The 13690-nt window shown below is 41.9% G+C and overlaps 1 protein-coding gene across 10 annotated transcripts in view; it reads right to left on the bottom strand.

The window, feature by feature from the left end:
- The window catches only part of MIOS (meiosis regulator for oocyte development), a 37109-nt gene extending 23672 nt beyond the window's left edge, over positions 1-13437 (bottom strand). For 2 of the 10 annotated variants that reach the window (XM_019959734.2, XM_019959739.2), the window contains exons 1-4: positions 12739-13010; positions 12155-12246; positions 5350-6691; positions 4934-5032 (exon numbers count right to left, since the gene is read on the bottom strand). In XM_019959734.2, coding sequence (XP_019815293.1) covers positions 4934-5032; positions 5350-6643 — 1393 coding nt within the window. In that variant the 5' untranslated portion in view covers positions 6644-6691; positions 12155-12246; positions 12739-13010. The other 8 variants (XM_019959737.2, XM_070787530.1, XM_019959735.2 and 5 more) reach the window with 8 other exon arrangements.
- Positions 13438-13690: the final 253 nt, after the last annotated feature.

Here is a 13690-nt window from a genome sequence, read left to right as displayed (position 1 = left end):
AGATTGCCCGTATATAAGGCACCCCACTCCAGTACTCTTGCCTGGAAAATCCCATGGACGGAGGAGCCTGGTAGGCTGCAGTCCACGGGGTCGCTAAGAGTCAGGCACGACTGAGCAACTTCACTCACTTTTCACTTTCATGCATTGGAGAAGGAAATGGCAACCTACTCCAGTGTTTTTGCCTGGAGAATCCCAGGGATGGGGGAGCCTGGTGGGCTGCCGTCTATGGGGTCGCGGAGAGTCGGACACGACTGAAGTGACTTAGCATAGCATAACATATATAAATAATAAAATCATCATTTTATGATGGCTGTGAGGGAAATAAGTGAACCAGGTTCACTTAAACATTAAAAATGTTAAAATTTTTGTCTTAAATACTACATCAGGCAATCAAATACTATTTGTAGATATAAAATTTTGCATTTTTACATTTATATAATAAAAGAGCAATAAAATAATCCAATGTTTATAAGAGCATTTTGTTCTCAAAAATCTAAATCCCAGATATTCTGCCCCTTCAAGGAATTCCTCTTAATAGGTATGCTTTCTAGATCAGTTTGCCTTTCAAGTATGAAAAATATTTTCATCATGTTGGATGGAAAGCTGACCAACATTATGTAATTTTCTGCCATCTTAAAAGGAAGGAATTATACCTACTGACAACACCATTACCCTGCTCCAGAAGTTGTACAAGGCCTTCCCTCAGAGCACGCGTTCTCCTCCTGACAGAATTCTACACGTGATCCATCCTGTAAACTCGCCTCTGTTTCTTTGCTTCCTTATCTCCAGTGGTCCACACCTCCAAGATTTTACCCACTCTCATCATGGACATACTCCACACGATTCCTTCTCCAAAAGAGCCACTCTCTACCCACAACCTCACAGCCTCCCAGCTCACAACCCCAACCTCACAATCATCCTTTGACCACTCGTATTTCCTTGTCAGTGTTCTGTCATCTCCCCCCCTCTCCAGCCTCCCAGCTCACAACCCCAACCTCACAATCACCCTTGACCACTCGTATTTCCTTGTCAGTGTTCTGTCATCTTCCTCCCTCTCCAGCCTCCCAGCTCACAACCCCAACCTCACAATCATCCTTGGACCACTCGTATTTACTTGTCAGTGCTCTGTCATCTCCCCCCCTCTCCAGCCTCCCAGCTCACAATCCCAACCTCACAATCATCCTTGGACCACTCGTATTTCCTTGTCAGTGCTCTGTCATCTTCCTCCCTCTCCAGCTTAGACCCCAAGGACCAACAACGGATCAACCTCTTGCCAGGACCCTTAATTCCCTCGCTCCACCGTCCTTTATTCTTTCTTCTGGAAAAACAACAATGCCCCACAGTCTTCCCATTTCTCAAGACAACTCTCTCCTCTCCTCTATTTCCACAACCTCCCTGCTCTTCTCAACAAGCAAGCCTACTATGTTGAGAAAATAGGAGCCATCGGGTGGAAAACACATCAGCTTCTGATCACTGAACATTAAACAACCTGCATAAACACCTGGGCTCCCGAGGTAGCACAGTGGTAAAGAACCCGTCTGCCAATGCAGGAGACGAAAGAGACGTGGGCTTCATCCTTGGGCTGGGGAGACCCCCTGGAGTAGGAAATGGCAACCCACTTCAATATTGTGGCATGGAGAATTCCATGGGCAAAGGACTGGTGAGTTACAGGCCAAGGGGTCACAAAGAATAGGATGCACCTGAGCACGTACATACCTTTCCCTCTGCCTGCTATGGAGTAGGTGTGCACTCTCCTGTCTAAAGCCAATCTTTGACCTATGCATTGGTTCCCGTTCCTAGGAATTTTGCTCTTCATGCTCTTTATTCTGCATCTTCCAATTGCTTTGTATGAGTTTCTTCTCATCAGCATTTGAACATGCCTAAATCAATTCCATGCTAAAAACAAAACACAAAAGCTCCCCATGATCCCAAATTCGCCTGCTGCTATCACTGTATATCTTCTTATCCTCCTTCATATAATCAAATTTCTTTGAAGAATTAATTAAAATGGATGACCTCCTTTTTTCAACCTACATTTATCTGTTGGACATCACTATCTAGCTATCTCAAATTTATCCCCCAATAAACTCTTTTCTTGCTCTCAAACACATTCTTCCTGTGCTATTCCTATCTAATTAACTGCTATTAGTATTATCCCAGTTGCCTTAGCATGCTTTCATTTTTCCTTCCTCTCCATCTTCTTCATCCAATCAATTAAATTTGTCCCCCTCTCTCATCTACCCATGTTTCTCTAGCTCTTCTGCCACTAACTTCGGTAAGAATTCCATCATATCTTGCCTGATTATTATGGCTTCTGAGGTCCCTGCTATCTATCTTAATCCTCTCCAATCCATTCCACACACAGACTGACAGCTCTAAAACACATATCTCATCTTGTTACTGCTAAAATCTTTTCTTGGGTTCCCTTTGTTAGGGATGATAACAAATAATTAATATATTTATATAAAATTTATCATCCCTTTATCAGGGATGTTAATTTCCCTAACCCCCAAGGCCTGAGCTGCCCCACTGCCTCCGTTCTCTCTTTGCGTCCTCTCCCGCGCTGTCCCCGCAACACTCAACATGTTCCGTCCCCTCTCCTCCGGGCTCACAGAATCTGCTGCGCCCTGTTTGAACCCTGTCTTTGCCTTTACCTCCTGCAAGAAACCACCACTAGTCCCTACAACCAGATTATGAATTCTTCTATCCACAACTGTCCGTTCTTCCTTGTATTGTAACTAACTTTACTTGTCCATATTCTGAACTATATGGACAATATGAGTTTGAACTGCATGGGTCCACTTATACACAAGAGTTTTCAATAAATATAGTACCTGTATTTTCATTTTACAGATCTCTAAATGTGGGGAAAAGTTAGTGTTTGATTAAAGATCACAATATGTGGAATCAAAAGAACTAGGCTTTGAGTCCTAATTCTATCTAAACTGTTCTGGCTTCCTGTCCTTGAGTGAGTCATTTAACAATTTCTTTGTTTTTGAGAAAGAAATATAAGTATGCAAATTTTTGACTGGGGGAGAGGGATCAGCGACCCTAACCACCCTCCAACCTCCTTGTTCAAGGGTCAACTATAGACTGTAATCTTCCCAAGAGCAGGAATCATATCTCATTCAGTCTCCATGACAAAAGAGATTTAGCTATCTTATTGATAGTTATGTCTCCAGTTTCTAGATTCTTGGCATATAGTGAGCAAGTAATAAATATTGGCCAAATGAATAAACTTACCTTATATTACAGCTGAAAGAATTAAGTCAAGTAACAATGAGAAAGCAACTAGCGTGATATCTAATTCATAATAGGCACTCACTATGTTATTTGTCACCAAAGTTAAAATTTAGCTGTGCACTCTATAAACTTGTGCATTAGGTTACTGTGGGCAAGATGGCTCACCATGTTGACTTACTATGTGCTGAATTATTAGAGATACAATTAGGAAAAAAGAAAAGATTGAAACCTAAGGACTGCCATCTTTGACAGTCATTTCTCTACTTTTTACTTTGGGGTTGCAGAAACAAAAATATCTAAACCAATCCAAACCAAGCAAAAAGCCAAAAGTCCAGCAATGAGGTAATCTTTCCAACAGTAGTCTTAATCAAACAGTTTGGGTAAAGACTACTCTTAACTCATGATACTCAGTTTGTTTCTACTGCACCAAAAACTTGTAAAGAAATTCCATTATTCCCCTGTGCTTTACACGTACTTGGCTGGCTTTTCCCCGAAATATATCAAAATACAGCAAAAAACAATAAACCTCACAATACTGAGAATGCAATGTGGTCTGACCTACTGTATAGCTATAAATACTTTTCATCAAGGTAACACAGTATTACTGACCTTTAACTTACATTAATAAAATTGGAAGTCTCTAATTAAACTCTTTCACTTTATTGTTTATAATAAAAGTTACTTTTTTGGGTCGGACCTACTGACAGAACACTAAAATGAAATAGATGAAATAAACAGTCTACTCAATCTTCAGTAATGTGAACCAAAGTAATTTAAAAGTCCTTTAAAAAAAATAAAATAATATAAGCATTTAGTTGAAATGCTCAAACTACTCATTAAAAAATAGCATTTTATTTTGTATATTTTTGTGCAGTATTCATGAAAGTCCTATAAAAAACCAAGTTGGATTTATTACTTCTATTCCTATTTTTTGACTAAATCATAAGAACTACTTTTCTAGCAGCCTGACGAGACCAAATTTGACAGCTATCTAAAGCTAGATATCAAATGCTAGGCTGAGAAAACAACTATAATTCACAATTTAATTCCAATAAAGACAATAGGAACAACTGTTTAAAGAAGTCAGGGAACAAACAGTAAGCCTGGCTTTCTTGTCATGTTTCCTTTTTTTAAACTGTTAAATAGTCTATTAATTTCAATCCTACATTAATTCATACATTTTTCAATCATCAAGGACTGAAATAGTAAGGCACTTCAGGTAAGTCCATACTTCATGTCATAGTTATACAGGCCTTGCCATCAGACAGCTAAGTGGGAGGGTTTAGGCAGCAAAATAAAAGGGGTCTTTTTCAATTAGAAATTTTTTAATTTATTTTTTAAAAAAGCAAATGCTGTGATAAAATCTGAACTAACCACCAGGAAGAGCCTATAAATCCTCTAATGTAATATCTTTCAAAGTGAGTCTTCAAAAAAAAAATTGTGAATAAATTAATGACTAGATTTTAAAAAGTCAACTATCCCTTCAAAGAACCAAGACTCCCTCCAAAAAGAATTTTACATATATAAATAATTATGCATTTAACTCAATTCCCTAAAATACCCAGTCAGAAACAATGCAGTCAAAAAATATGGCCAGATATTACAGTATCCTGAAGTAACTAAATATGGGGAAAAAATAGAGAGAACAAAATTAAACACATATTGCAGAAAATAAAAACAACTTTCTTACCCAAAGATGATTTTACAATTGATTTAATTCCTGCATAAACCAATGATCCTTTGTTGCCTGGAGATTTCTGGTCCATATCTTCCGTATACTGCTTCATAAGTATTTAAATGCATAGGAAATACTAGTGATGAAGCATAATAAAGTATTTCAAAACTAAACTTATTTTCATTTGGAGCCAATTTATAAAAGGCGTCAGTTCTACTCTGTTACAGAGATCTACTTTTCTTCCTCCTACTCGATCTGCAAGGCAGTATCTCAAGTTCAACAGTTTTAAACAATTTTACTTTGTGATTTTAGTATTCTGTGACTTGTATTTGCACACAAAACATTCAGCATATTTACAGACTGACCTTTCCGCAAACTTCAAGAACATTTCTATCTGATTCATCTCACAGACCTCACCACACAAAGGATATAGTGCAGAGTGTACCAGAGTGACTTGAGCTGGGGATCCTCATTTCCAGCTAAAATATGGTTTCTCCACACCTGCTCTGTATCAAGCCCATACCTTGATAAAGCCCGAAGGCGCATCTTCGTTGCTATATCTTTTTCTAAAGAATTATCATTTTCTTCTTCTGCACATTCATACAAATGACGACCACAAGCCCACATCAAAGATGTAATCGGGCTCCAGGCAAGAGAGATCCTTTCAAAAACAGTGAAGTCAGACATTGTCCGGTTAGGAGTTACAACTATCATTCGATTTTGACTCGTCGGATGCCAAGCAAAGGAAGCAATGTAATTGTCACAAGGTTGCACACTTCTTTCAATGATTGTGGGTTCAGTTTCATCACCAATGGGAGTGGGTGTGTGCTGCATATCATATAATCTAATAATATTACTATCCCTCGTTAAAGTGGCAAGCAGACCAGTTCTAGTTGGACACCAGGCTACTTTTGTTAAGGGCTTTGGTTGCTCGGTCAAAGTCAAAACTGGCTTCTCAAATTTCCTAAGATCCCATATTGCCACCTGACCTTCATAGAAGGAAGCAACACGATCATGGAAATATGGGTCTACTGTCACGCCCTGAACAGCTTTCGTATTCACAAACATCTTCTGACTTGTATTCCGAAGATCAAAAATGGCCAGGTTACGATGCATACCAGCAAGCAGAAGTTTCTGGTCTCGTGGAAGCCAACAAAGAGAGAGACAAGCATCATTCTGTCCTAATTCGTAAAGTGGTTTTGTTACTAATAATGACGTTTCAGTTTCACCTACTGAGAGTCTTACTTTCTCCATGGGAACTATATCAGGGGTATATTTGCTGCAGATATCCCAAATCAGCACTGAAAAGTCAGCTCTATGTTTATCTAGACCAGCAGCAAGCCAGTTATTATCCACTGGATTCCATGCAAGGGTATTGCATTGTCGTGCGTGTTTTGGAACAAATTCTTTTCCTATCAAATCTCTGAACTTTGAGTTATGATCTTGACCAAGACTTGTCAGTACGACTCGACCATTTGCTTGTCCAACTGCTAGGAGACATTCAGGATCATAGCTGAGATACCAGGCGACACATTTCATATAGGGGGTTTCTGAATTTATTGATAGTAATGTAGCTGCAGAGTCTTCAGATAAACGTAGAGATCCAGCTTTGAGTTCTGAATTCACAGTAGATTCCACATGGTAAAGACTAAGTTCGGAGTCACATACAACAAATCTATCAACCTGGTGTGGTGCCCACAATATATCAGGTTTGCTACCGCTCATGTTTATTGATGATCTCAGAGAGTCCAGTTAGGTCCATTCACTGAAAATCTGCTTAAAAATAAAAAGTTTTAAAATGTTAATGAAATACAATTCTAAGCTGGATTTAGAAAGTCAGGAAATTTTCTATTAGAAATTTCTATTGAATTCAAGACAGTATTTATTAATAAAAAGAGGACAAGAAGGACGTCTTCCAGTTAAGTTGAGCTGGTACGAATCTGAGAACTTCATTCTGGCTTTATTTCCCATGATCAATTATCTTAATTGCACTATTAACAGTACCTTCAATTTAGTACCTTCAATCAGGGTTGAAATAACTTCAGGTGGTGAGTAAATTAGTAAGTATCATCCCTTTGAAGGGGATAAAACATTAAAGGGTTACTGTATCTAAGTAAGTAATCATGTATCTAGGTAATAAAGTTGCACTATCCAAAAGAACCTTCTGCAATGACAGAAATGTTCTGTCTCTGAACTGTCCAATATGGTAACTATTAGCCACACTGACTACTGAGCACTAGAAAATATGGCAGTGCAAATTTTAAATTTTATTTAATTTTAATATAAATATCCACATGAGGCCACCATAATGGACAATGCAGATGTGAAGTAAAAGCCACAAGTCTCTTCAAATTTCAATGGGAAGAAGCAGGATTGTACTCAGTTTTAGTCCTAGCTCTGACATATACTATACAGCTAGTACAGTATAGGCTCAAAAAAGGTCTTTTGTGTTTGGAGGTCCTTTTGTTTTCTCATCTATACAGCTTAAGGATTGGTTTAAGACTAGTGTTTCCCAAACTTCTGTTATTCATCTACCACCTGTGCCCTTTTTAATGTTTTTCCTTAAACTGACTCATTCTTAAAATCTGAAAATCAATTTTGCTTTCATCATAAGGTCCATGAATCATGTGTATGACATGTCAAATATATTTTTCTAACATACATTGAATAAATATATAACTATTAAAAGTGCAATTGGGTTACCTGAAATCATCCTGCTTATGACCAGTAGGATACACTGCACATTGGGAAACTGAATGAGCAATAGAGGCTTTTTCAATTTTCAGTTCTATAACCTTTGAATAGGTATTGAAACAGGATTTTTGAAAAGGTTAACTATTCTAGTAGAAGTTTCAGCACATAAGCACTAGAAACAGTTATGCTAAAAATGGTTAGTTTAAAAATACAAGCTGCTTACAAAAATGTAAACTTCTGTTTTTCACTGAGTCTGGCTAGAGGTAAGTACGGATTAAAAAATGAACAAAGATATTCATAATCTTCATGGCGATTGGTATCTGTACAGCCATGCTGTCAGTTCTTAAGGCACGAAGTCAGGGTTCATTCATTTATGTTCTGTACCAGATGCAGAGCCTGGCACAGACTCCTAATAAAGATATTCTAAATAAATTCAGCTCAAACATACTTAACTTTTTGATCTTGCAAAAGTTTCAGTTAGCAACTACCAGTCTAGAATTTCAACAGACTTACAAAACTTAAAGGAAAAAGCCTTTAAGAATTCCAACACTGCCTTATTTCCTTCCTTAATAGGTCTGAAGCCCAAGATTGATCACTTCAATTATATTCTTACTAGCACCCTCAATTTCTTCATTTCCCTGCCACTCCGGGTTTGCCTCCCCCGACTCTAACTCAACTGAATTATTCACTGTCTTCTTTCCTCCACCCAGGCTGCCGAGTCTCAGGGCTCTGCATACTGACTCCATAAAAAAATAACAGACAACATGTCTGGCCTGTGGTGCTGTCTCAGCAATTCTTTTATTCATCTTCCTACTCTGGCGTTTATGAAATTCATCATTATACAATATCAAAGTGATCTTAATAAAACACAAACTTATCCAGGTTATCCAACTCCTGCTTAAAACCCTTTCATGGTTTCCAACTGCTCTTCATACAGACTTCCAACTCTTCAATATAACCTATAAAACCCTAAATGCTTTGGCCTACCTACTGCTCCAGCTTCAATGCACCCCATTCGCCTCCCTGCTAACTGAGCTCTAGCTTCCTAGGACGTGACCCTCCACCCCCACTGCCACACCTTTGCAAACACTGTTTCTTCTGCCTTGAGCGGTCTCCCCTCCCTTCTTGGCCAAGTTAAAACCTGCTCAGCCTTAAACCAACCACCCTCTATCCCCTCCCGAATCTAAAAGCAGGTTACTTAGATATATACTCTCATCGAATCATATTCCTCCCTCTTAAATCACCCTCTCCATCTCTCCTACTAGTGTTACTTCCCTGGTGGCTCAGACAGTAAAGTGTCTTGTTTACAATGAGGGAGACCTGGGTTCAATCCCTGGGTCGGTAAGATCCTCTGGAGAAGGAAATGGCAACCCGTTCTAGTACTCCTGCCTAGAAAATCCCATGGACAGAGAAGCGTGGTGGACTATAGTCCATGGGGTCGCAAAGAGTCAGACACGACTGAGCGACTTCACTTTCTACCTCTCCTACTAGATTATAAACTCCCTGAGAGTATGGAAAGTATCTTCTGCTCTCTATATGAACCTCCAGTACCCAGCACAGTATGAGGCCCTTAGTAGAGACTTAGTAAGTACTTGTTAAATAAATGCATTTGTTAAATGCTACCTCTGACACTTCTCACACTGCTTTCTCCAAGTTGTACCAATCTCCCCACGCTTGCACCCCTGCCCTTTCTAGTAGGCGCTGGCTCCAGCCAAAAACTAAGTGGTCACTGTCATAATTGGTTCACCTGTTGGGTAAGGGCCCACAGTGAGCAGCCCTGAGAAGATTGCTCTAATACACTGGCTTTCATTTATTCTATAGATATTTACTGGGCCTCTCCTATGTTCCAGACACTGTTCTAAATGCTGGGAACACAGCAGTTAAGAGGGACAGATATTTTAGCAACCAGATATCCATCTTGGCGGAGAAGGCAATGGCACCCCACTCCAGTACTCCTGCCTGGAAAATCCCATGGACAGAGGAGCCTGGAAGGCTGAGGTCCACGGGGTCGCTGAGGGTCAGACACGACTGAGAGACTTCACTTTCACTTTTCACTTTCATGCACTGGAGAAGGAAATGGCAACCCACTCCAGTGTTCTTGCCTGGAGAATCCCAGGGATGGGGGAGCCTGGTGGGCTGCCGTCTATGGGGTCCCACAGGGTCGGACACGACTGAAGCGACTCAGGAGCAGCAGCATCCATCTTGGCTGCTATGGACTGAACTGTGTCCTCCCAAAATTTGTTATGTTGAAGCCCCAACTCCACAAGAGTCTTTAAGGAGGTAAATTAAGCTTAAGGCTAAACAAAGTGATAAGGTGAAGCCCTGATCTGACAGAACTGGTGTCCTTAAAAGAAGATGAAGAGATACCAAAGCTCTCTCCCCATATGAGTACATGGGGAGAAGGCAGCTGTCTGGAAGTATAGGTTTCACCAGAATCAGACCATCCTGGCACCCAAATTTGAGACTTAGAGCATCCAGAAGTATAAGAAAATAAATTTACATAGTTTAAGTCAACCCATCTATGGCATGTTTTTTTGTGGGTGGCACAAAAGAATCTGACTGCCAATCCAGGAGACATAAGAGACACGGGTTTGATCTCTGGGTGGGGAAGATCCCCTGGAGGAGGGCATGACAACCCACTCCAGTAGTCTTGCCTGGAGAATCCCCACAGACAGAGGAGTCTGGCACGTTACGGTTCATAGGGTTGCAGAGTCAGACACAACTGAAGGGACTTAGCGTGTATGCACACGCACACATGCACAAGCTAACTAATACACTAGTATAATAAAGCCTGTATTCTTGTGCTGAAGTTATGTCCAATCTTACAGACCATTTAAAAATTTAAGAAGAAGAAAAGGCACCTTATGTAACAGGAAGTAGCTAAGAAATCACAAAGAAGGAACAGATACTGCCAAATAAGGCTTCATTCATACTCATGCCCTTGTAAACAGAAGAAACCTCTCAACTGGAGGTATCCTAAGATCTGGCCCATCTTCCTCTCGCTGAAAGACAAATACTAAAATAAGCACATTTATCATATAGGCTTCCATCCTATAGCTGTACTTTTTACACAAATGATCTATGGTAAGAAAACGTGGTGCCACATGGCAAAATCCAACTTAAAAAAAAAAACAAACAGAAAGCGTTACTATAGTTTAAAAAACTATTTAATTTATATGACTCACAATTAAGAATCATCTGTAATTCTTCTCATATGATGTATATATTTATATTACCATCCACAAATCTGACTATAATAATTCATACAGAATCAAAATTCATACAGAATTTGAGAGTTGAGTCTAGCAAACCCTGCTTAATTCACATAGGTGTACAGAGAGGACCAGATGTTTTCATTCTTTCCTAACACCTCCCTACTCCTATCCTAGATTACTGAGCAGAGAAGGGATCAACTACACGTGCAGGCACCCCCTCTCCCCTCGCTTATTCAAACATGTTAAGAATTTCAAGACCATGACAGAAGAGCACCACACCAAGTGCCAGGCCTTCTAAAGATGGGCCCTGACAATGTCTGCATAGGTCACATACTGTGAAACTGGCCCTGAATACATAGGTACATCTATACCCTCTTAAAAAACATAGTTGACCCTTGAACAACTAGGTGGTTAGGTCACTAACCCTCCAGCACAGTCCACATATAACTTATAGCTGGTCCTCTGTACATGTCCTTTCTCTGTATCTGTGGTTCCACAACCTCGAATTCAACCAACTGTGGACCCTGTAGCACTGTGGTATTTACCATTGGAAGAAACCCACATATAAGTGGACCTATGTTTGGAGAAGACTCTTTAGAGTCCCTTGGACTGCAAGGAGATCCAACCAGTCCATTTTGAAGGACATCAGCCCTGGGATTTCTTTGGAAAGAATGATGCTAAAGCTGAAACTCCAGTATTTTGGCCACCTCATGCGAAGAGTTGACTCACTGGAAAAGACTCTGATGCTGGGAGGGATTGGGGGCAGGAGGATAAGGGGACGACAAAGGATGAGATGGCTGGATGGCATCACTGACTCAATGGACTTGGGTCTGAGTGAACTCTGGGAGTTGGTGACGGACAGGGAGGCCTGGCATGCTGCGATTCATGGGGTCGTGGAGAGTCGGATGCGACTGAGCGACTGAACTGAACTGAACTGAACTGATGCAGCTCAAGCCCCTGCTGTTGAAGAGCCAATTGTTTTTTTTTTTTCAATCCAACATACAATACAGACAGATCCTGGCTCCTGAACAAAGACCACCAGGAATATGGTGAAGAGCAGAACATCTCCAGCCCCTTAGTAGCTTGACCCTAACAAGTACCTTAAAATGCCAAGACTATAAAACAGAGATAGAACATCTCCTATCTCCATCTCACAGAGTAGTGACAATCAAATTAAACGAGTTCTTTGCATCGAAAACATGTCAATATCAGTATGATTCCCTTAAACAGCCCTGAAAATTAATGCTTTCAAATGCTAGAGACACCAAGACACTGGGGGCAGAGGGGTGGAGCTTGCCATAATTACAGCTTACATTTAGATCCTCACCTTCAAGTATAACAAGGACTCACTTCCCAGTAATGGTTTCTGAGCAAAGGAAAGCCATGTTGATGATTCTGTGTTCCTCACCAGATGCTCATCTGTAATAGCATGGTGCAACAGAAGCACAGTGTTAGCCATTTAACTTAAACTTTTCCAATAGTCACATTGAAAAATAAAATCAATCAAATCTAATTTAATATATTTAACGCAACATATCAAAAATATTATCCTTTCACCATGCAATCTGTGTAACATTTATGAATGAGACATATACTTTTCTTCTGGTACCAAATCTCGGGAATCCAAAGTGTATTTTACACTTCAAGCACATCTCAACCCTGTGTGGCTAGTGGATAGTGAAGACCTATATAATATTAAGTGTACAAGGTATCCAACCACCCTTTACATCTTGTTGTTGCTCCCTTTTTTACTTGTCTCAGCACAAGTAATAACAGCAGCAGTTTCAAGACATTTCTATCACCATCTTCAAGGAGATGTTCTGTATAACCCCAAATTTCCCTTAAAATATAGCTATAAAAAAGAATGCAAAGGCAGTCACTTTCGAAGTGATTTAGAAAGGCTCGTGGCACCTGTGAGAAGCTTTATCCTCTCACGGAATTTTCACGACTCCGTACAGGCTGCGAACAGCGCCACCCGGGTGACAGGCCCTTGAAGTATTCAATAGAGTACAAGGAGAGCACGGCTGGTAGGCAGAGCCGGGTAAGGCAGGAATCTGCTGGGGGCTCCCAAGCTCCAGACACTGGTTGAGCCTCTCGTCCACGGGGAGGACGCGGTTCCGCATAAACCCGGCGCCGCGGAGGCTGCAGCGCGGACCCAGCTCCGGGAGGAGGAACCCGCGCGCCCCGGGCCGCTTGCAGCTCCGAGGCCGGGCCCGCCGCGGTTATCCTGCAGCGCGGAACGCGACTCCCCGCGTCTCGGCTCGAAGGAGCACCCCCGCCCCGAGTCCGCACTCGCCTGGGCTTTTCAACTGGGCTTTCCCGAGCGACTCGAGATCATCCCAGCGCCCTCGAGCCCTTGACTAAAGCCTCCCGGAGCCGAGAGCGGGGCCTGGGCCGCACTCACCGACCTGGGAGGCAATGCGCCCGTCGTACTGCCGCTTCCGGCCTAGTCACCGCCCCTCCCGCCGGGGGAGTCCACACACGGGCAAGATGGCGGCCGCGGCGGCGCGGCCAGTAACCTGGCCACCCGGCCTGAGTCCACTTCCCGACCACCCAGCCTCGTGGACTCACGGACGCACCTCGGCCTCGGAAGGGGAGTTCCCAACTGCGAGCCCCGCCCCCGGCGATCGCGGGAGTCGCCCCGCCCCGGGGCGTGGTCACTGCTCCGGAGCTCCGGTTGATCCGCAGGCCCCGCCTGCTGCCTGAGCGCTGCGGTCCACCTCCGCAGGCCTCGCGCACTGAGCGCGCGGGCTGGATCCCGGACACTTGGATCCAGACCGCTTCGCCAAGTTGTTTCGGATTTCAAGGGCTTTAGACGTTTTAGCTTATTTGCTGCTGCTGCTGCTAAGTCGCTTCAGTCGTG

This window comes from Bos indicus, chromosome 4 (genome assembly GCF_029378745.1).
Source record: "Bos indicus isolate NIAB-ARS_2022 breed Sahiwal x Tharparkar chromosome 4, NIAB-ARS_B.indTharparkar_mat_pri_1.0, whole genome shotgun sequence".
In the NCBI taxonomy this organism is placed as follows: domain Eukaryota; kingdom Metazoa; phylum Chordata; class Mammalia; order Artiodactyla; family Bovidae; genus Bos; species Bos indicus.
Note: the sequence above shows the minus strand (reverse complement) of the source record. Positions and strands in the feature narration are given on the sequence as shown.